Here is a 24,864-nt window from a genome sequence, read left to right as displayed (position 1 = left end):
TTTAGCATGTCACCTTCAGGTTCACCTTCAGGACTTCACAGTCCGGGGCTCAGGGTCAGCACTTTGGCCGCCCGTCCTCTTGTGCCTCAATATCTCCACATCTCTAGGAACATCTAATTGTTCCTAACCTTTCCTGGGCCCAGAATACAATTCTACAGATAATGAACAAATAGTAATAAAGACAAAATAGAACAGAATTATAGATGAACCCAATGTCCCCAAACTGCAGGCAGAGAGGCCAGCTATTCTCTTCACGGCTGACTTTGCATGCGGTGTGTGCCAAGGACCTCCAGGAGGCTTAACCCCGTGGGGACGATACCTCTGGTCTGGTTTCTGCCAGGTGACTGGCATTGTCACGCAGACTCTACTGGCGTGGTCGTGGCAGAGCTCCACTGGTATATAAAGTGGTGGGTGGTTTGGACTTTTAGTTGCTTCCACTCAGAAGCAGCTAACTAAAAGCATAAACAATTGAGAAGCACATGGCAAATGACAGAGGCATGGTGTTTTACTAGTGTGAACGTGAGGAATCCACTCAGCTTCTTTGGTCATTTTCTCTTCTGAAAAATAGGGACAATGCTACGTTTCTGCAGTCACCGTGTTAACAGTTGGGATGGTGCCTGGTGCATACTAGAAGCTCAACATTTGTCCATTTCCTGTCCCTTCTTAGTGGACACACGACAGCCATTGAGTTGATACCAACAGAAGGCATTTACTCTTTAGTTGCTTAAGAGATGCACAGTCCCAGGAGACAGGTCATTTGTGCACACTGAGCAAGCAGTTCTGAGTTTATTTTCCAGTGTCACACAGCTTGAACTTTTTAAGGCCAGGATTCGAATCCACCTTTTCTGGTTTGCCTTTTGGATATTAGAACAGGTATGGGGGCTTGAGCTGGAGTTTCTGAAAGGCCCAATCTTAAACGGACCCAGACCAAGAGGAGACCTGAACCTGACCAGGTTTGGGAAATGAACTCAAGGTAGAATTTCAAAGGCAGGAAACAGGCCACAGATAGAGGCAGCTTGGCAACAATTGAAGGAGAGCTGAAAACATCGTTTGCTTCCCAATCTGTACAGAATTTAATCTGTGCTCAACCAGTTGGGGGTGTTTATGTGCAAGAGTGAAGAATTCTTTATTAAGCAGTGTACAAATATATTGCCAGTAGTCCTGCTGTCGTTGCCCACGAAACAGAACATCACTTGGCAGCCCCTTCTGGCTCCAACAAGAGGGAATCGTCTTTTCAAACCCTTCTCCTCAGCTAGACTGCAGAAGTTAGAGATGAGTCATCTTCCTCTTAAAAGAAAACCTAAGTATACCAAAGCCACAGAACAAAAGGTTGTTTCCTGTGCAGATAATTTATTTCAACACGTGGCTCCTTTTATAGGATATCACCCAAGAGCTGAGGACAGCGTTTTTCTCTATTCCAGAAAGTTGATTAGCTTTCATCTGTGCTTTTCCTCCTCCTCTACACCCACACGTAGGCACTGAAACAGGCAGGAAACCATGGCATTTACCAGAACACCGGTTCTGTCAGATATCACATGACACAGGCAAGGAGGACCAACAGGGTCTAAGGCAGCCATTTTTAAGAGACAGACTGAAGCCTGACACTGCTTCTTCACTCTGATGGTGAGACCAATGTTCCTAGAAGTGGAAGGCCCTGGTTGCTTTACACAGATGTTTCTCATAGCACCTTCGCTGGAGCACATCTCTCCTGGCTAAGGCAAAGAGGGCTAGGTCAGTAGGATTAAAAAACAACCTCTAGTCCTTTATGGTCCATTGACCTGCAGCTCTTAATTCCTGGAAACAGTGCTGTGTGGCTGGGAAAGTCCTGGCTTTTATGCTTTCAGAGTGATGTACTGCTTGCAGCTCACACCATGTGCCCAGAAAGATTTGGGCAGCTCTGATGCTGGGCAATTCCCGGCCCAGGACAAAGACAGGTGACTGGGATCTCACCATAAGCCCAGAGACCCATCCTACAACATGTCACTTGCAAGAAAGCAGCTGGTATCTACATTTCTGAACAGATTCATGGAATAAAAGTGATTTTATTATTTCATTTTAAAGAGAATTCATACACCATTGATTATACAGAGCCATTTGTCAATGTACTTTTCTGTCCACTTAAGAAACCAGAATACACCATGATAAGAATTAGTAATGCCATGACAAGATCACTGGTTATTATCTAGGGTACAAATACACATTTAATTGTTTCACACTTTATTAATCGAAAAGGAAGAATCAGCATCTTTGCCTTTGTTGCACACAGCTGAAGCAGGAGCCTGGGAGGGCAAGGTGGCAGTTTCCTCGGGAGGGAAGGTTCATGCCCCAGAGTCCTGTCATTTTGGAAGGTTACCCCATGTTCTTTCGGTTGCCATAGCCCCTTGGATGGGTGTCCTTCCAGTCATCCCACTCCCGTGCTCTCTGGAGTACCTTCTCATCTTCCTCTTTTTCCTTTTCTTCATCTTCCTGTAGCTGAGCCACTCTTTTAAAATCAACTAAAGCGGGAAAATGAGAAAGAGGGGATGATATTCAAAGAATGCTAACAAGCAATGTCCACTCTGAACACCATCTCAGATGATGAGAAGAGGAATATGGCGAGATTCTTGCCCTGAGCCCAGCAGAGGTGGGGAAGAGTACTTTGATTGCTTCATAAATTACATACTAAATAAATAATAGTAAGAAAAGAGTCTCTGGTGGTTTTCACAAGAAGCCAAAAACACAGAATGAATTCCACTTTGAGAAAGAGTTTTTGCTAAAATGACCAACAACTCCTGCCTCTAAAAACAATACTATCAATAAAAATAAAATCCTCAACAATCCACTAAAGGAAAAAATATTTATGATTTTATGACTTGTGAATTATTAGGGGAGTGGGATTACAGGCATTTTTCCTTTTCTACCCATTTCCTTTTTACAGTTGGACATGTATGTGCGTGTGTGTGTACATGTGCTATGGATTGAACCCAAGGCCTTCACACTGATCTATACATCTAGCCCTTTTTAAAATTTTGGACAAGATCATTTTAAGTTGCTAAATTACCCAGGCTGGGCTCAAACTTGTAATCTTCCTATCTCAGCCTCCCAGACTGCTGGGATTATAGGTGTGCACCATCATACCTGGCCTAATTATACAATTTTTGTTGTGTATCTAAAATTTAAAACCACAGAGAAGCTGGACCTATCAGAAAAGAATGCCTATTTTTGTATGTGCTAAGAGCAGGTCTGAGGTCCCAATGGCACTTATTAGGCAGTGCACACTAAAAAGAAATGAGCAAACTGCTACATCTCTCTTTTGCATGGCTTTTCTTTTGTGAAGTGAAGCAGCATTTTCCTGGCTACACTGAGCTTGACAGTGAGAAATATGCTATAACTGTAACAAAGAATGAAATATGTGAGGATCTGATCTAACAACTTAGAAGTCTAGTGTTCTTTTCTTTTAACCACTTCACTGTAAAATTAAAAAATTAGAAACCACTCAAATATATTAAAGACATAAATTTTTATGAGGTTTTACAGTCTCAACTAGATCTTCTGTGGTCTGCCCCAAAGTCTCTCCATGTGCATAATGTAATTCACAAGCCCTCTTTCCCCCTGTAAAAGTAACCACTATCTGGCTTTGCATAGCAATAACTTCCTAGAGTTTATTATAGCTTTATCACCCAAGTGTGCATCCCCAGATAGTTGCCTGTTTGTACTATGTTCATTTTTTACTCAATGATTTTAGTAGAGTTGTATAAGCATTACCACAATCCAATTAAAAAAATTCTATCATCCCCAAAAAACCCTTGTGTCCATTTACAGTTAATTTCCACTCCTTCCTTCCCTCCAGCTCAGGGAATTGTTAATCTATTTTCTGGCTCTACAAAGTTGCCTGTTTTGGACATTTAATATAAACAGAATGTTGTCATTTGTATCTGATTTCATTTAGCACAGTGTTTTTGAGGTTAGTCTTGCCTATTTAAAAATATTCTGATATCTTTTTTAACCACCAGGTTCCACCTCCACTCTTTTCTTTCCTTAAAGTTATCTATTGAAGAAGCTGGATCCATTTGATCTGCAGTTTCCCAAACCTGAATTTTGCTGATAGCACACTCATGACACAGTCTAGTAGTTCTTCTGCTTCTTGCAGGTTGGCAACTGGATGCTGAGCCTTCGTTTGACTCAGATTGGATGTCTTTGATACAATGATAGGTGGTGCTGCATTCTTTCATCAGGAGACATATTTGTCTCATTTCTGACAGGGTTTGGATCTTGAATGTCCCTCAAAGGCTCCGGTGCTAAAGGTCTTGGTTGCTATGATGTTACTGGGAAATGGTGGAACCTTTAGGATGCGGGACTGGTGGGAAGTCTTCAGGTCTTAGGGGTGTGTTTGAAGCAGATAGTGGGATCCCAGCTCCTTCTCTCTTTGCTTTCCAGCCATCATGAGGTGAGTGGCTTTGCTCCACTATAAGCTCCTCATCCAAAGCAATAGACTCAGCCAAACACTGACTGAAACCTCTGAAGCCATGAGCCCACTAAAATTTTTTTCCTTTTAAGTTGATTATTTCAGGTACTTTGTCCTACAAATGGAAGCCGATTAATATAGTTGTGAGCAGTTACTCATGGTCACTTCCTAGAAACATTAATTTACTGGGGGGTTTCAAAAAAGTGGTATTCTTAAATTTAATTATTTATTTTTTATTAACTGAAATACTTTTATAAAAAGGGGCTTCCCCTCATCTATTACTATTTAGTTAGCCAGTAGGAAAGACGAATACTTGATTCTTTATCATTTACAACTCAAGAAAGTAAATAGGTTTCCTATTATACCAATTTGTTTGTTTTAAAATATAATTATAAACTCATGGGTTTAAACATATTTTATAGGTTTCAATGAACTGCAATGCTTTTAAAATACCTTAAAAACTTTTTAGCATTAGAATTTTTAAATTTACAGAAAAATTGAGATGATAGTACACCCAATTTCCCCTATGCTTAACATATTACTATGGCTTATGTATCACAACTAATGATATGATGTTGACAACTAAAAATCCGTATTTAAATTTCTTTAATTTTTACGTAATGTCCCTTTTCAGTTTCAGAATCCTATCCAGAATACCATATTATATTTAGTTATCTGTCTTATTAGTCTCCTCTAGGCTGTGACTGTTTCTCAGACTGGTACTTGTTTGTCTTGGATGAGCTGGAGAGTTTTGAGGAGTGTTAATCAGGTATTGTGTAGGACATTCTCAATTTGAGGTTGTCTGTTTTGCTCATAATTATACTAGGGCTATGGGTACTGGAGGAAAAGACCACAGGGATGAAATGCTCTTATCATATCACATCAAGGGTGCACATTATGCTGTCAGCCTGATTTATCACTGATGACAATCTTGATCATCTGACCAAGGTAGTGTTTGCAGGGTTCCCAAATGCAAAGTTACTCATCTGTCTTCTCTTTCTACGCTGTCACTGGAAGCAAGTCCTGAAACACAGCCTAACTTAAGCAGTGAGGAGTTGTGCTCTACCTCCTTGAAGCAGGAGCATCTACATAAATAATGGTTTATCTCAGGTTTAGTCTGGGGTTATAGGGGAGAACTATTTCTTGTCTCTCATTCATTATTCAATCATTTATTTCTATCACTATGGATTCATGGGTATTTACTGTATTCCCCAAATGCTCAAATTATTCCAGTTTGGGATGATAAGACTCATTTCAGTTCTTGTATCCCTTTGGCACCTCAACTTTTTTGAGTGCTTCGTTATTTTCTAGTACAAGATGCTCAGGTTCATCTTGTATATTTCCTGCTCTAGTCCTAGAATCAGCCACTTTTCTAAGGAGCCCTGATTCGTTTGTTGGTGGACAGTATTAGAAAATGAGATTTGGAATCCCTCTTGAAAATATCAATGACATTCTTTATATAGCTAGAAAAAAAATCCTAAAATGAAAATGTAGCCATTAAGAAAAAAACAAACCTAAAAAGGCCAAAGAAATTTTGAAGATAAAAAGGAGGAGGACAAATGGCATGACATTAAACTAAAAAGCTTCTGCACAGCAAAGGAAATAGTCAATAGAGTGAAGAGACAACCTGCAGAATGGGAAAATATTAGTAAATTATACACCTGATAAGGAGGTGATATCCAGAAATATATAAGGAACTCTAAGAACTCAACAGCAAAAAAGCCAAACAATTCAATTTAAAATAGGCAATAACTCTAAACAGATTTTCTTAAAAGGCATATAAATGGCCAACAAATATACAAAAAAATGCCTAGTATCACTAATCGTCAGGGAAACGCAAATCACAATCACAATGAGATATTACTTCAGTTAGACTTACCAAAAGATAACAAGTGCTGGCAAGAATGCAGAGAAAAATGAACCCTTGTACACTGTTGGTGGGAATGTGAATTAGTATAGCTACTGTGGAAAACAGTGGGGAGGTTCTTCAAAAAACTAAAAACAGAATTACTATATAACCCAGCCATTCCAGAACTGGGCATATATCCAAAGAAAATGTAATCAGTCTGTTGAAGAGAGATCTCTCCCATGTTTACTACAGAACTCTGGACAATAGCCAGAAAATGCCATCAACCTAAGTGCCCATCAATTGTGGAATGGATAAAGAAAATGTTATATATACACATTTTAATACTATTCAGCAATAAAAAAGATGAGATCCCATCACATGTTACGCCATAGATGGAACTGGAGATTATTATGGTAACTGAAATAAGCCTGGCACAGAAAGACTAGTATCACATGATCTCACTCAAGGGGAATCTAAATTTGGTATCACAGGAGTTGAGAGTAGAATGGTGGTTGGAAGAGGCTGAGGAAAGTAGCAGAAAGGGAAGGATGGAGAAAGGTTGGTTAATGGGTACTAAGTGAGGAAAAGTGGGTCTGGTGTTCTACTGCACATCAGAGTGACTACAATGATGTTAATGTACTGTGTATTTTCAAATAAAAGCTAGAAGAGAGCTGGGGTTTTAGCTCAGTGTAGAGTACTTGCCAAGCAAGAGGCCCTGGGTTCTACCTCCAGCATTGAAAAAACACAAAGCTAGCAAAAAGGATTTTGAATGTTTTCATCACAAAGAAATAATAAATTATGTATGTGTGCGGAAACAGATCATCCTACCCCGATTTGAGCATTATACAATATATACAGTATTGAAACATCACATGATACTCCATAAACGTACAATTTTTATGTCAATAAAAATTTAAAACAAAAATTTTAAGAGAAATAAAGATTTGGCCACTAAATGTATTCACTGCTACAATTAATTATCTTTGTTGAGTGTGTGCCACTCAGAATAAACCAAGGGCCCTGTTTCTGGTAGCAGGTGCTTTACCACTGAGCTATATCCCCAACCCCCAAATATCATTTTTTAAGCTCAACTGGCCAATGAAAACATCAAACTGGCTATTGAGTTCTTGTGATATAACCTTAGTAATCTTTGAAAGGTTCTTCCCCATTTTTCATGCCTAATGGTTCCAAACTTATCTCAGACCCTTCCTGTCTCATAACCTCGAATTAGCTATCTAAGATAGCTTCTTTTTTAAAAAAATGGGAATGGCATTTCCATACAACAATCTAGGTTACTAGGTATATTCATTGCTGCTGGCCTATTCCTTGTTTCTAAGCCTCTTTGTTTTCGTTGTTGTTTGAGACAGGGTCTCATTCTATAATTCATGTTGGGCTTGAACTATGTAGCCCAGGCTGGCCTCAAACTCATGGTGTTCCTCCTGCCTCAGCCTCCTGAGTGCTAGGATTACAGTGCCCATGCACAGCTTCTAACCCTTTTTGGTGGACAGAGCAATGGTGTGTGCTTTTACTTTTAAGCACAATTTTTCATGAGTTCATATGCAGGCCTATAAGGCTTTCTGTTCTCTAATCCTTTGTGTATCTTAAATATTTATTATATATTTTTGTGGCATAAAGTGTGGACACCAAAAAATTTAAAAAGCAATTTGTTTCCTCTCTTTATAAGTAAGTCACCAGCTGTTTTTGATGAGATATCCATGGTGCTTTTTCTTCTAGGCCTAGTAATTTTACTAGAATGTGTCTTTTGGTCATTTAGGGTCAAAATTTTCAGATATATAGTATACTTTCTCATATCAAAAAATTTTTTACTTCCAGGGAAGTTGCCTTAATTCTAGTTTTTAGCACTTATTTTTTCCTTGCCTTTTATTCTTCAGATATTCCCATTATTCACATTCCAGGCCTTCTTTGCTGTCTTATTAATTTGTCACTTTATCTCAAATCCTGTTCATTTCCTTAGTTTTAAAAATTTTCCCATTTTTACCTTAGTAGGGCATTTTCTGTATTTACTCATTCTTTTGTCCTTCCATTTTAGCCTTCCTTTCTGAAATGACTCCTTTTCAGAAGTTGTTATCACATCTCTCAAGTTTTTCTAACCCTAGTTTATGTGGTCCTTCCATGTTCTATGATGTTTTCAGGATACCTTTTGATTCATTCTAAAATATTATGTTCAGACAGATTCAGATAGATTAAGATTTGTTCTGGTTTTTTGAGTACATCTTTCTGGAATGTTTTCAGTTATCTTTTTTGCCCTTGAAATAATTTAAAATAATTTTGTGTGGGATTTAACCTTGATGATTCTGTTCTTTTAAAAAAATAACTTTGAGGGCTGGGGATTTAGCTCAATGGTATTGTATATGCTTCACAAGCTCAAGGTCCTGAATTTGATCCCTGGTACCAAAACAAAAAACAAACAAAAACAAAACAACCAACAACTTTGAGATATATTTCACATACCATAAAATTCATACAATAAAAGTGGGTTCAGTAGGTTGTGGCATATTCAGTTACGCAAGCATCATCGCAATTTGTTCATTTTCCGGAACTTTTAGAAGCATGTAGCTCAGGGAGGCTTTTCTAACTTCACAGTAGCTCCTTTTCTGCTGTTTTTACACGGGTTAAAGAAACAGGGCGATTTGATTAAAATTCCTGGTTTTGGATCTTTCTCTTACTTTTACATGAACACTCTCTTTCCTTCTGTATTATTTCTGACCTGCTTAATTTCAATTCTATACTCAGAAATTTCTCTGTAGTATGGTTCCCTGAATTGGAAGAACTGGTGGGTTAATTTCAAGAGTTTATTAAAGATTGGACTGCTCTATCCCTTTCTAACTTTATAACCACTGGTCCCTATATTCTTAGTTTTTACTGGAAGACAAAACTCTTCTGAGCTTCAAGCACTATTCTTAAATTGGACTGCCACACTTTTTAATGCATATAGTATTTTAGAATTTTGTGTGTCAGGTCTTTCAGACAGTTTCCTATAGGTACCACCAACCTGTTCATACTGTGCCCTTAGTTGTTTTTATTTTGTGGCTCAGGGGGATACACTGAGACCTATTTTCACTGTAATTATTACTATGAGATTTTACTTTAGCATTTTTGAAGTATTTCATGTAGAAAAGTAACAAATACAAGTCTATTTAATGAATTTTCACACATAGTGAACACATCTATTTATCAGTATCCAGAGTAAGATAGAAAACACTGCTTACTCCCCAGGGGCCCCCTCAGGTCCAATTCCATTGAGTGGCACATGGAAGTTTCACCCTGCTTTTGAACTTTGTATGAATGGAATCATTTAAGTCACAAAGTTTTTAAACTTTGTAAGAATGGAATACAATCTCATTTTTTTAGTCATAATTAAGCTTGCAAGATTCAGCTGTATTAGTCACTTATAGCTGAAGAACTACATTTTAACCTTACTGCTACATAGTAGTCCACTGTGTAAATATATGAAAATTCACTTATCCATTTTAGTATTTATGGGCATTTGAGCAGTGTCCACTGTGGTCCCTACAAATAATGACGCTGTGAATAATTATGGTCTCACTCTGCTTAGATAGATACCAAGGAGTGAAACAGTCAAGTCATAGAGGTCTACACATGTTCAACTTCTAAGGAGTACGACCACTACCACCGCCCCCAGACTTCCTTTCTTTGTTTCCTTTATTTACTTTGGGCTTACTTTGGTCTCTTTTCTCCCAACTTATTAAGTTAGAACCTTAGGTAGTTGATTTTATCTTGCATTTCCAGAAATTTTGGAGGATATAGTTTCTCTCCTGAGTTTTATCTTTTTATTCACTGCAAGCATTTTTCCTCTCTCATTTTAAGAACAAGAAATAATAGCTATTTAAAGTCCTTCTCTGCTCATTCCAATACCTGGATTATCTTGGGGATCATACTCATTGATTGCCTTTCCTCTTAAATATGAGTCACATTGGCTTTTTTTTTCCATGTCTAGTAGTTTAAGATTAAATTCTAGGGGCTGGGGATTTAGCTCAGTGGTTCCGCTGCCTGCCTCGCAAGTACAAGGTCCTGAGTTCGACTCTTGACACACACACAAAAAAAATACTGAATTCTAGACATTAGGAATAATACACAGATAGACCCTGACTTATGATGGCTCAACTTATTTTTTTTTTTGAATGTACAATGGTACAAGTGATATGCATTCAGTAGAAATTATTCTAAATTTTCAATTTTGATCCTTTCCCATGTTAGTGATTTGTAGTATGATTATGTTGATATTGGGCAGCAGGACCAAACCATGGCAACCAGTCAGCACATGATCACAAGGGTAAACATTCTGTACTCCACAGTGCTGTGTTGCTAAGCTATGATGATAGGTGAGGTGTATTAAATGCATTTTTAGCTTACGACATTTTCAGTTAACAATAGGTTCATCAGGATGTGAACCTGTCTTAAGGTGAGCAACACCTGCATTATGTCACTCCTCTAGAGAACTGATTTTTCATTCTAGAAGTAAATTAATGTCTAGGACCAAAATGACAAGTTCTATCACCCTTGCATGGGAAAACAGTTAAGTTCTGCACTGAGTTATTTTAGTTCTAGCTAAGGTGCTTGGACAGTCCATTCTGTAAACAGAGTTTAGGAGTCAGCCATAGATTTTCACAGGGTCTATATACAGAAACAGGGTTTTTCCTCTGTAGTTCTCTCTGCTCTATGATACCATCTTTTTAACTTTTCAGTTGCTATGGTCACCTTGAACTCAGGTCTCTCAGTCTCCAAGCAATATGACCACAAATTTCTACCTACATTTCAGCTAGTCTGCATCACAGAAACTGTAGTCTGCCCACAGATAAAAAGCAAAAAGCAATACAAAACAAAAAACTTTCAAATGGCTACTCTTTTCTACACTGAAGTGGAAGTAGCATTAGCACTGGACTTTTGAAGGCCTGAATTTAAATCTTAGCCCAATCACTTACTATGGTATGGTAAATCAGTTTTCAGAGACCAGGTTCTCACTTTAAAATGGGAATAAGAATGTCTGCTTTTAAAAGGGTCAAAAGAGAAAAGAAAACTGAGGTTCAGAGGGGTTGAACTGGTGTGCCATTTGTTAAGTGGCAGGTACTGAACGAGTGACCCCAGTTCTGTCCATGGTATTTCTGCCCTGATATATAACTTTCACCTTTCTGATGGCTACCCTTTCCTTCTATTCCTTCCACTTCTGAGTACCTATTATGCTCCCATTACTAAGTTGGACACGGAGAATATAAGAAGTTGTAGTCCCTGCTCTCAAGCAATTTCAAGTACCATTCCCTCCTTCTAAGTGCTGACTTCCTTCCACTTTATCGGCTTTTGGTAGTTTTTTTTTTTTTTTTGGTGTCTTTAGGTAGTTTTTTTTTTTTTTTTGGTGTCTTTAGGTAGTTTTTTTTTTAATGTTTTTTATTCAGTTTGTAATTGTTATCTATATGAGGGGTTGGCCTAGTACAACCTACTCCACCATTACCACAAATGGAACTACTGTTCATAGATTTTTGGCTTTGTTATCTGGCTGTTGTTTTTATGTCGTATTTGGAGAGATTCCAAACCTATGCTGCTAAAAAACAAAACAAAGCAAAAAATCTTGTAGTACTGGGATTCAAAGGCAGGGGAACTCTACCTCTGAGCTACATCACCAAATTTTGCTTTGAGACAAAGCCTTACCAAGCTGTCCAGGTTGGCCTAGAACCTGGAATCCTCCTATCTTAGCCTAACAAGTAGCTGATATTTCAGACATGTATCACCATACTTGGTGAATCTTTTCTTTCTTTTTTTGGGGCCTAGAATCTATTACTTAAGAGTCTTTACCCAGACTACCTGTTCCTGAAGAGTGACATACTTGATAAGAGTTTAATTTTGAGGGAGTAAGGAGCCAACAGCACAAGTATTTTCTTTCCACTCCTTCATACCTGATGTTGTCTTGGCTCTTCCCTGGTCTGGTAATGCTCCATATTTCCGACGCTGCTCATACCAGTCACTCACTGTCATAGTTGCCAGACTTGGATAACCAGCTCCAAATACTCTGTAAAAATCACACTGCCTTCAGAAAACTAAACAAAAACAGCAGCATTAAAAAGTCTTCACTTTAGGGCCGGGGATTTAGCTCAGCGGTTCGGTGGCCTGCCTTGCAAGTGCAAGGACCCAAGTTCAATCCCCAGTACCCCCCCCAAAAAAAAGTCTTCACTTTAAATGACGAGGCCTACATCTGTTTCAGCTTTGCTTCCCTATTCTGCAATCTTCGGAACACTTGTACAAACTCCTCCGAAGATGTTTAAAAAGGGGCATTAGAGTCAAGAGGCTTCACGAGAAAATAAATAGTCCACATCATCTCCCAATGAGCAATCCCAGAAACTAATGCCCTACAAAGCAGTGATGACACTGTGGAATGGGAATTTATAGTTAATGGCTCTGAAAGGTACAGATAATCTCTTGCCACCTTAAGTAACAGCATCAAGCACTCAAAACTAAATCACAGATAAGCAAGAATGGCCTTTTGAGAACTGAAGCTAAAGGCATCAAGAATGGCAATAACGGAAACAGTCTTTAAGTATATTATTAGATTCTTTATTCTTTATTAGCTTCCTTAAACAAATGTCTGAAAAAGACACACCTGGATAAAATATCAGGACAGTTAAATACCACTTTGGTTTTGTTGTTGTTTTTGTTGCTGTTGTTTGAGATAGGGTCTCACTATGTAGTTCAAACTAGCCTTGACTCACTATGTAGCCCATGCTGGCCTCTATGGCAGTTCTTCTGCTTTAGCCTCCTAAATGCTGGGATTATAGGTGTGTGCCACCACACCCAGCTAGGAAAGTTAAAGTCACTTTGATGATAGAACAGCCTCCACAGGTGAAGCCATAACTTTTCCATAATGCCCATTCCATGTGTTACCATGCACTGCCACAAACTACAAAAACAGGAGCTACAAAGGCAAACCACTTTCTAATACCACCTACTTGGCTTGGGCCTTGTCGCGAGTGAGTATGAAGGACTTCATTGGAGGTCTCTCCTGAAGAGATGAGTGAGAAGATGATGCCTGAGAAAAAATTAGAGGTACATTTGCCATTTTACCCACACTATAATGCGGGTTCTTGCTCTTAAATATTCTGGTGCTAAATGGGTTAGTTATCATGGGAGTGGGTTCCTGATGAAAGGATGGGTTGGGTGCCCTGACCCCTCTTGTGAGTGTATGCATGTATAACATGTGTGCTCTCTTTTCTTCCCCCATGAGATATTGCAACAAAAAGGTATCAGATGTGTGCCCCTTGACCTTGACCTCTAGACATTTAATAAATCTGTTCTTTATTTTAAAAAAAGTATTCTAGTGATACAAAAGCTCAAAAATTCACCTGCTTTCTATTTATTAGTCTTTACAATATAACCCTCCTGAGGGAGCTTGAAACCTTGCTACAAAGAGAAAGGAAAATTTTTCCCAAGGATTTTTTTTTTTAACCAAAAGGAAAAAAATTTCTTGGCTTTAAAATCTCCCTTTCAAAAAGGGAGATTCTAAAGTCTCGTATGATCCATCTAAGTGCCTTAAGGTGAATTTGATGCCCTTTTCCTCAGTCTGGCTTTCTACGGAAAAGCTGAATTATTAAGACTTTCGCACAACCCCTTCCAATGTAATTATGCTATTAATTGTCGAGAACTCTTGGGTGTCTTAAAAATGGATGCTCGTAAACAAAAGGGGGAAGGATAGATTAGCAGTCTTTGTGCAGAGTTATATAAAAAATATCATGGAAACTTGGCATAGTAGGGGCAGACTGGAACAAATCATGGCTGAAGAAAATTTACTCACTCGGTTCCAACTCCAACATTTCCAGAACCAATTCCACTACCACATGAAAGCAATTTTTAAAAATCCAGCAATGGAGATAAGGCAGGACTCAGAAAAGATCAGCTTCTAAATGCCTGAAAACCACTCATCTAGATAAGGTGTCTTACATAGCATTGGAATACCAATTTCATTTTTTTATCCTTTAGCTCAAAGAATTAGGTTGACTTATCTTGAAGCAAGAGCTCCAAGGGCTAATTAGTACAAATTAGCTTAGGAAGAGGCTTCTCTGAGGATTTAAATAAATGCTTGTGACCAGCTGATAAATTCACCTCAATTTATACTGTATCCTATGCCAAAGACCAAGTAGAAACAGCCATTTTTTTTTTTGAAGGAGCAGCTCCCAAAGTAGGTTATTTTCAAAGACAGCCAGAGCTGTATTATACCAGGTTTTCTCTACCAGCATTCGGAGAGTTCTATACATAGAGATGTCACAGTACTACCAGCTTCCTAACTGGGAGATTTAAAGGTACAAGTGCATTATTGTGTAAGCTTGCGGTCTAATTTCTTCCTCAACCTGAAGGCATTCCCTGGTGTTTTGTTTCATCGTCTTTTGCCTATTTCTCCAGTTCTGTTTTCCATCTCTTTCTATTAGTTAAACACATTTTCAAGGCCTTTCTCTCTTCTTATGCCTTCTTTCAATAGCTACAATTTCCCATAGCCAAAACCATTTTTTATTTCAGGAACGTCTATCTCCCATGCTATGTCACAAAATTAAAAATAACTCGGGCTGAAAGGTCCTGAAGCATCCTTTCTGGATGGAGGACCAAGGAAGGGGGACACAGGTGAAGCACAGTGTACAGAAAAGAGAAGCAACTGTCTCTTCACAAAAATTATAGCACGCTAAAGACAAACGTACCCAAATCCTAAAGACAAAGAAATGTTCAAATAAAGAATAATCAAAGGTAAAAAAAATTTAAAATAACTAGAAGTGCGTTGCAGATTAGAAAGTACTGGGAAATGCTACTATAAGCTAAAGAGAAAGCAACCTTAATAACTATCAGCCTTTCTCTACTCATGCTAATAAGAACAATGATTTTATGAAAACTTACAAAGATTTTAATTTGATTACTTTCCCAAAGAATATTCAAATCTCTGATGCAGCTTTTCTTACATGGACAGTGACCAGGCTTACCTCTTTTGAAGAGTCTCTTTCTCTTAGGATCTTTATTTCCTGGTCAATGCTTTCAATCTCTTCTAAACTGATTCCAATCCACCTCCGAAGGTGAAGGAGGTAATATTCACGAACTTGCTCATCATCTGCTTGACCACTTTCCACTGCAGATTTCAGTGCAGACAACCTATGCTCCACTTCTTTCTTCTGCCTGTATCTGTTCCACAGAAAAGTCAATGCTTAATCTCTTCTAAACTGATTCCAATCCACCTCCGAAGGTGAAGGAGGTAATATTCACGAACTTGCTCATCATCTGCTTGACCACTTTCCACTGCAGATTTCAGTGCAGACAACCTATGCTCCACTTCTTTCTTCTGCCTGTATCTGTTCCACAGAAAAGCATTATCCATGAACTTAAAAATAAAAGAGAAATTCTTTCAAAAGAAAGCTACAGTAATATTTTAGTTTTGCAAAGGTCCAGTATGCAAATTTCCACATTAGCAGGAATATTAATTTTTATCATCCAGAGTTTACTAGTTTACCAGACTACAAAGTCAAGAAAGGTCCCAGAAAGGACTGATATAACATTCTGAAGCCAGAAAAATATACATGTGACCTGATCTCAAAGTCCTGCAATCATCCTAAGGGATAAGAGCATCTTAGCCATTTGATTCTATCAGCCCTTATTTGGCTTAGTCACTCAGTGCTTCCCCATAAGTTTTTTTTTTGTGTGTGTGTGGTGCTAGTGATCAAACTCGCCCTTGCACTTGCGAGGGAGGTGGCAGAACCACTGAGCTAAATCAGTTTCTGTTTTGAGCTACACCTTTAAAGAATTACAGAATCTTAAGGCTCATTTATCTGCCATTAATGCAGGAGTTCCTTGTGAAACAGCCTAAAAATTGGTCATTTCTTTCTTCTAGGTAAAACATTCCCAGTTCTTCTGACTCATCTTTATTTAAAGACTGATAATCACCTTGGCTGTCCTTTTCAGTATGTATTATTCTGTCAGTCGGTCTCATTAATCTGACAAATACCTCGAGTGCCTATTGTGTGACAAGTACTGTTAGTGCTGGAAACAATAGTTCATAAAAGAACACCTTTGCTTTCATTCTAGTGGGAAAAGATAATAGAAACAGATGAGTCAGGCGGTGACAAGTACTATGAAGCACTAAAAAGCATGGTCAAGTGGATAGAGTGAAAGTGCGAAAGTAGGAGTGCTATTATATTCAAGGTGGTCAGGAAAGACCTCTCTCAGGAGGTGCTATCTGAGTAAAGGCTTCAAGAAAACAAGAGTGCAAGCCATATCAGTATGTGGAAGAATGTTCTAAGAGAGAAAAACACGAAGGCCCTCAGGAGGGAGAGTACCTGGTCTGGCATATTTGGGAAATAAGGCCAGTGTGGGTGGAATGGAGTGAAGAAGACTAACAGGGAATGAGGTCAGAAAGGTAGCCAGGTCCATAACATGTAGAACTTTGAAGGCTCTATGATACCCGAATACCGAATACCATGGGGTATTCTGAGTGACATGGCAAAGCCACTAGATTTTTGAGTACATGACATGCAAAGAACAACATTAAGATTTTTTTTTAAAGCCAGTTGTGTGGAATAGGGGCTGAGACACAAGGGGACAAACCAAGAAAGCAATTAAGAGGATAATGCCACAAATGAGGTGAGAGACAGTGACTTTAAATAAGAAGGTAGCGTTGGGAGCAGTGAAATGGTTTATTTAAAATATAAAACAGGTCAAGTTTACTGAATTATTGGATGTGAGGGCTTGAGGCAGAGATGTCAAGGAAAAAACACCCAGATTTCCAAGTATCTTGAATTGTTTGCCTGGAACCCCATTCCAGACCTCTAGAACCAGAAATTCCTCTGCAGATGTTCACCTAAATCAGAAGGTCAGAGCCTTGGACTGAATGGGGAGGGGTGTTTGAACTTCCTAAAATTTTATACAGACTCTACATGTATATTTTCTCTTTTTCTGGGGGGAGGTCTTAGGAATTATCAGAGAGGACCATGATCCATGAAAAGTCAAGAACCAGTGTTCCAGAAACACTTTACTATAAAAAGTTTTTTTAGGCTTTTCTGCTTTTACTCAATGAGTGGGCACTTTCTGTTACAAACAACTATTACACCATCATCACAGAAGTCTCCTGAGTGAAACACTACAAAGGTCAATTCCTAGCTCATGAATGCTGTTAGGAATATTATTTCTGGATGTTCAATCCGTTCTACTGCTGTCCCCACCCCTTCCAGAAGGACTTGCGTCACAGAACAAACAATGGGAATATATACAACCCAGCATAAATTCTGGGTTATCTAATGGTCTTCTGAGTTATGTTCTTTTGCTCATGTTTTAAAACCTTTTTTATCTTGGTAAAAGAAGCCTTTCTTCAAATGAGAGCTCATACCGAAAGCTAGTAACATAAACTCTGCCTTGGTGAAATCAAAGGAAACCTAACCAAGAAGGAATCTTAAGCCTTCGAAGCATGGGCCGACAACCACTGTCCTACACTTTTGTCACTGTCCTAGATTCCCCATGATAAGACATGACATATAAACACCTCTCTTATCACCCTAGAATCTCCTTATCCCTGTGATCTTTCTGACTCTAGGCAACTTTCACCATTCCTTTGTTCTGTTTACAAGCTGATGAAGAGAGCTAAGGAATTACAAATTTGTGTCAAATGGGTTAACTACAAACCCCCGTGACCAAATTTTGGCTTTTTGTTTAGATTTTATGGAGAATCCATACCACACAGCCTCCCAAACAGCTGGAACTGCAGGTGTGTGCCAAGTGCCCTGCTCACCCTTCCCCTTCTTTACTCTTGCCTTTAAAGGAACTGTCTGTGTTACTGTACTTTTCCTATCATCTAGTTTCCCACTCACATCCTTCCAGGCTTCATTCTCACCTCCCTGACAATTAGCAGTTACAACTTTTCTCTCAACTGGTGCCTTTCCATCTTAGAAACACCTATCTTCAACTCACTTTTTTTATTTTTACCTTTTCAAATGAGGACCCTTCCTTTTCTATGCTTTAGAGGCAACAGTATGAGAACTGGGAAAGACCTCAGTTTAAATCCTACTATGTAATTTTGTTCAAGTCAACTATCAAAGTCCATTTCTGTATCTTTAAAATGAGGGTCTACTTCATGGAGTTAAGAGAATCAAATGGAAAAATGCACATGAAAATGTTTTATAAGCCGAGATACAAAAACTTGCATATGGAAATTGAGGCTAGGAGGGGCTAGGTGATGTCTCATTTAATAAGTGATAGAAATTGGTAATCCCATGCCTGTGATTCCAAAGAATCTTTTTCTGTTACACCATATTGCTTTTTTTGAAACAGGGTCTTACTATGTAGTTGAGACTGACCTGGAACTCAATATGTAGCGCAGGCTGGTCTCGAACTCACAGCAATCCTCCTGCTTCAGCCTCCCGGGGTGCTGGGATTACAGGCGTGCGCCACCACACCCAGCAACACCATATTGCTTTCATCTTTCAGGTCACCATTTTACTTGCCCCTCGCAAAACACCTCCAAGTTCTTACCATGATTCAATTACTGAGTTGGGCACCAAGGGATACAATTAGGATACTAACATACAATCAATTAGTTAAGGTCTCTGATGTTGAGGAGTTCCAAGTCTAGAGACTGATAGCTACACTATGCTTAACATAAATTAAATGCTACAGTATGGAGGGAAGATACCTAAGGAGAGATTTCAGAGAATTTAGTATTTGCTCTTTACACCCTGCTTATTTGTACTTTGGTGAGTCTCTTATCTCTTGTTCTTATATCCTATTCCTTTTCTTTTTCCTTTAGCTTGGCCCAAAGTTTACTCCTTAGCTTTTTTTCTTTTGCATAATTACCTTGGTATACTCATTCATATTCACCAAAGCAAGGGGCTCCTAAATGTTTTTTCCATCAATTGTAAAACAGTCTATTAAGTTTTATTTGCATATTTCTACCTGTCTATGGAAATGGCTAGCCAGTTTTCACTTTAGGATTGAAATTCAGTAAATCCCAAACGAGACTCATTAGTTACCCAGCTTCCACTTTATTTCTGTCAAAAGAATGGAGGCTTATTTTTTGATTTCTACAATATTCTTGTTTTACATACTTACATTCAGGAAAATCTATAATTTCTATTTTTAACCATCCTTTAAGACTCAGCTTGCATGTAGTTACATTCTGAAATCTTTCCCTCATTTCTCCAGTCAGACGTGAGCGCTCTTTCCCCACAACACTGTATCGCTATGCAATTTAGTTTCTGAATAATTATTTGGATACAGTGAGCGCTCTTTCTCCACAACACTGTATCGCTATGCAATTTAGTTTCTGAATAATTATTTGGATACAAAGTTCAATATTTACATGCCAAGGGGCTGCTCTCAATTTTACAGAGGATAGGATACTGAATGCTACTTTGTATCAGTCTATCTTATATTCCCCAAAACCATTCACTGTCAATCACTATCCTGTAACCATACTTTATTATTCTTCATAGCCCTTACCTCCTAAATTTATCTTACTACTTACAAGCTTATTGTCTGTGTCCACTAGAATAAAAGCTTCTTGATGGGATTGATTCTGTCTGGTTCTCTAACATCTAAAACAGTTCCCAGCACATAATATCTCAATAAATATTTGTTGAATAAATTAACCAATTTTTAGCTCTCTAGACTAAATGTCATCTCCGAGCTTCATGCTATCAGATACCTCTATTTGGGTGTCTTCCAACTCAACATGTCCTAATACTGAATTTATATTCTCCCCATCTGATTTGCTCTTCCTCCTCTATTCTCCATTTTAGTAAATTCTATAGCCATCCACCTAAATCAGAAATATGGACATCTTTCTTCTATTTCTGTTTCCTTCTATTCCACCCCCAATAATCAACTAGTTCATCAGGTTTTTTGCAAATGAAACCCTCCTAAATAAATATATCCCATTTATCCCTCTGTCATTGCCCTAGTGAGCTGTTATCACCTCTGTGATTTAACTGGGTCTAGTGTGATAGTTAAAATGCAAGTATGACCATGTCACTTTTGTAAAAGAAACAAAATTTTTCAGTGGGTCCCAGTTACCAACTCTAGCCCTTTAGAATAACCAACCTAAAAAGTTAACACTTATAAAATACTATTTACTAGATATTATGCTATTTTATGCATTTATTTCATCTATGCTTCTTAACCCTATAAAATATGTATCATTATTACTGAGATTGCACTTAGGAGGAAATCTGAGGCTCAGATAGGCTAAATAACTTATCTAAACCCAATAGCTTATAAATATAAGTTGGGACCCAAAGTCAGATCGCTGACTCTGCAACCTACTCTTAGCCACAAATTTATAATCATAGCTGACTTTGAGTGGCTGGTTACTCTAACAGACACCACGCTAAATGTTTCATATGTATTTCTCTTTTAGTCCTCATACAATACTGAGGAAGGAGCTTTTATTACTTCAATTTTATAGGTTGGGAAGGTAAGTAACTTGCCCTAAATCATAGAGTAATTAAGTGATGGAGCTGGGTTTCAAAGACCTTCCCTAGTAACCAGTCTTTCTCACATTCCAAGCGCACCTTGGTCTTGACCCTACAATATTTTTAGGCATCATTCCTCTCCCCTCTTTCACAATCTTTGTGTTTCAGTATTACTTAACTGCCTGAGTGCTGTTCCCCTCACATATCCCCACTCCAGGAGTTTCCTTAATCACTTGACAGTATACCCTAAGCATCACTTGGGCAGCGTAGTTTGTCATAGTGACTATTCTGAGCATCACTCGCACAGGTGTCATTTCAACCAGTAGATTATTGTATTGAATAAATTTAATAAAATTGTCATTTTTATATTTCTTGTTATCTTATAAAAATTAACAAAAAAATGCAATTTTTGGTCAGTCTGTATTTAAATGATCAAACTGGTAAGTGGTTAATGCTCCAGTGGCTTTACTAATGCCATTACTTCTGCTGGCTAATGCCTTCCTCTCCTTTTCCTCTAGACAATACTATTTATCCTTAATGCAGGACAGGAATTACCTTTTCCAGGGAGCTTTCTCCTCTCCCCTCCTCCTTTGGCTGTGTGCCCTTCGTTTGTGCTCTCACAGTATATTGTGCATCTCTCTATTACATCAATTTATACTGATATTCTGTTTCTATTCCCGTTTTCCTCACCAGAGTATGAACTCCAAGGCAAAGACCCCTCATATTCATACAAATGCCTATACAGTTTGTATCCTCAGTGGCTAGCATAGTTCCCAGACATTGAGCACCTACTGAAGATTTTAAAAAATAATTATGATAACCAATTTTTTCAAAGTCACCTGATAAAGTGGTGCCAGGACTATGATCAGTTTAGGATGTTATACATCTGATTCAGTATGCTTGTTAGAACAGAGGTACTCAATAAACAACACAAATGGACAATACCGCTGAGATATGTGCCCTTCAGAGATATTTACCTTATATGTATATCATTATGCTGTGATGTGGAAAAGATTGCAAGACAGTTTGCTAAACAACATTGTTGCCATTCCCAACCATCATCTAGCAGAGGTCAGATATAATCAATCATCTCAACAAAGGCGGATGCTTTTTGAAAAACTCAGAAAAGTTTACTATCCCCAGAGCTTCCGTTCAATAAGAAACAAGACATACACCATTCTGTCTTACACACGCACACACACACACACCCCACCCCAATTGCACTGCCTATGGATACCCCCCGAATTACAGCTATTGACCCACCTCTCTATTTTAGCCTGTCTTTGAGATGCCATCACAACGAGGTTAGCATAGGCCACCGAGGGACTAGCAGTGTTATTTTCAGCTGAGTTGTTCTTCGTTTTGGGCAGCTGAAACTCTCCCACATGATGATAACGGCACTGAGTTAAGTAGTTTAAAAAATGTTCCCGAGCCTGCTGCAAATGATCTAGACGCTTGCCGGGGTTGACTTGTTTCATGGTGAGGGCTCCTTGAAACGCTGGCACCATCAGGTATTTCAGGTCGATGGAAGCAATTTCTTCTAAATCTTCATTTTGGCTGGAAAGAGTAAAAAGGAGGCTGTGAAGCCTGGTTTAGCATTCAAATTGTAGCCCTTGCTTCCTGAGAAAGAGGAGGGCTGGCAGGGAGTGATAACAGTGGCAACAGTAGCGAGTTTCAAAGTGGCTGTGTCCGCATTCAATGCCTACGCAGTCAGCCGACACTAGGGAGCAGAGTTGTGGGACATCAACCATCTCAGGTGAGAGGTGGACAATATAAACAATCTACACAAGGGGTCTTAGTGTTAAACATCTTCTCCACCCAAGCACAATGGCTGCATCCTTGATAACAAGTATTACCTTCGCTTTCAGCCGTTATTACCCTCTCCCCCATACCTGAACAAATCGAGCTGCGATAACATTTCAGCAGCCTTCTCCAGCAGGTCCAGTCCTTTGAACACTTTATCCTGGATTATCCTGGAACCGGTGGGTTCATTCGCTACTTCTACTTCCTCCAGAAGCTGTTTGCTGGTTTCGAACAGCTCGGGAAGACTAGGCAGCTGTAACCCATCTTCTGACGCTGCCATGTTGAGGAAGGAATCTAGAATAATTTACTTCCGGGGTAGAAGGCAACCTTGCTAAAATGAGTCGCGCAAGCAACAAAGACACCGGAAGTGGCGCTCCATTGGCCAGTCCCTTAATTGTTACCAAAACGTAGACGAACTCCTGGGAGCAGCAGTTTGCCGGCCCTGGCAAGCGTTGTCATAGACTCATTTTACCAGGAAACCTGTTATAAGCCGTAGGCATCTGTTAAAAAGCAAATACACAAGCAAAACCTTAGGCGCTATTTTATGATTTGATTCTCGTGGCCGACACTGGGCTGGGAAATTTAGTGGGGTCTCAGACTCCGGGGTGGCGACGCTGAATTCTGAGCGCCAGCAAGCGTGTGAGGGCGAGTGCGGGAACCGGTGCGCTTTGGGGGCACGCCAGGAGTACGTCTTACCTCGCGAGTTGCTCCCTAAATTTAGAAGTCCCAACAGCCAGGTGCTCCAACTGCCGCGCCACTCACAGTTCGGAGGGCTGATCTCCCCAGTGCGAAGTGCAAGTGGCGCCCCCTTCCGGTTTCCGTCACCCATCAGATGGAGCTCCGGGTTCCTCCCAACTAGTACTCCGCTCCCCTGTTCCCCTTCACGTCACCTCCTCCTCTCTACACTCTCCTGCGCCCTCTGGGCTGACAACCTGTGGAGCCTCTTCTTAGCCCAGATAAAGGGGTAATCTGTGATGGCTATCTTCCCACAGCCCGTCTCTTTCAGGCCACCTAGTTCCCAGGTCAAATGATACTTCCTCTGTGCAACCTTCTTTGACTCCCCCCGCCCTCGCACACGCCCCTGCCCTGCTCAGGTTTCTTCTGTGCAACCTTATCACAGCACCCACTACACTGTATAATAGCGATTTACTAATGTGTCACTTACCAGAACGAATCTGTTTCATCTTTGTATCTGTCTGGCTAGACTATTTATGAATAGAAAAATAAGTACAGCAATCCGTTTGGAAAGCTGCCCAATCATACAGAACTGGACTGTTTAATAGGTGGCTACTAACCACTTTAATGTGGCTATTTTAAACTGAGATTTGATGTACGTGTAAACCACACATCAGATTTTGAAGACATTACAAAAAATAGAAGAATGTAAACTCTCTCAATACTTTCTACATTCACTACATGTTAAAATGATACTGTTTACTGTTTCTTTTTTTTTTTTTTTGGTACCGGGGATTGAACTCAGGTCCTTGAGCTTGCAAGGCAGGCCACCAAACCACTGAGCTAAATCTCCAGCCCTAAAAATGATATTGTTTTAATATGTTGGGGTAAATATTCTTAAAATTAGTTTCACTTGTTTCTTCATTTTTTCCCTCTCTTTGAGTTTATTGGTACATTTTAGGTACACAGTACAGTTACATTCGTCATTGGGATCTTGTACCTTTACATGACAGGTCTTGGTTCTCATTTTTTTCCCTTGTCCCTGCTCTCCCTTCACCTCCTCCTAGAATATATAAAGAACTAAAAAGAAATCAGCCCCCCAAATATAAAGACCCGATTCAAAAATGGGCATCTGAAATGAACAGACATTTCTCAGACAAAGAAGTAAAAGCAGCAAATAAATATATGAAAAAATGTTCCACATCATTGGTCATTCGAGAGATGCAGATGAAAACAACACTGAGATTCCACCTCAACCCACAAAGAATGGCTGCTGTCAAGAAATCAAATAATAAATGTTGGCAGGGTTGTGGGGAGAAAGGAACCCTTCTCCACTGTTGGTGGGAGTGCAGACTGGTACAACCACTATGGAAATCAATATGGAGATACCTCAGAGAGCTGGGATTAGAGGTTCCATTTGACCCAGCCATCCCTCTGCTGAGCATCTTTCCAAAAGAATTAAAAGAATCATATCACAGTGATATATGTGCACCAATGTTTATAGTGGCACAGTTTGTAATAGCTAAAACTTGGAAACAGCCCATTTGCCCACCATTTGGAGACTGCATAAAGAAGATGTGGTTTTTCTATTAAATGGAATACTACTCAGCCACAAAGAATGAAAAATTAGAGTCATT

The 24,864-nt window shown here is 39.2% G+C and overlaps 1 protein-coding gene across 2 annotated transcripts; it reads right to left on the bottom strand.

Annotated features, from left to right (window-relative positions):
• Positions 1–315: 315 nt before the first annotated feature.
• Igbp1 (immunoglobulin binding protein 1) lies at positions 316–23,553 on the bottom strand. Of its 2 annotated transcripts, XM_010632170.3 has the most exons (8): positions 23,249–23,553; positions 22,642–23,052; positions 22,013–22,306; positions 15,508–15,646; positions 15,284–15,340; positions 13,271–13,350; positions 12,224–12,336; positions 316–2,495 (listed from the first exon to the last, which is right to left on the bottom strand). In XM_010632170.3, exons 2-8 carry the CDS (start codon positions 22,830–22,832, stop codon positions 2,350–2,352), a joined length of 1,020 nt encoding a protein of 339 aa, XP_010630472.1. In that variant the 5' UTR covers positions 22,833–23,052; positions 23,249–23,553; the 3' UTR covers positions 316–2,349. The 2 variants fall into 2 exon arrangements, with proteins under 2 accessions (XP_010630472.1, XP_019064232.1); XM_019208687.2 differs by lacking the exon at positions 15,508–15,646 and having other exon boundaries at positions 15,284–15,479.
• Positions 23,554–24,864: the final 1,311 nt, after the last annotated feature.

This window comes from Fukomys damarensis, unplaced genomic scaffold (assembly GCF_012274545.1).
Source record: "Fukomys damarensis isolate Sample0158 unplaced genomic scaffold, DMR_v1.0_HiC HiC_scaffold_39, whole genome shotgun sequence".
Classification (NCBI taxonomy): domain Eukaryota; kingdom Metazoa; phylum Chordata; class Mammalia; order Rodentia; family Bathyergidae; genus Fukomys; species Fukomys damarensis.
This window is presented reverse-complemented; position numbering and strand designations above follow the sequence as displayed.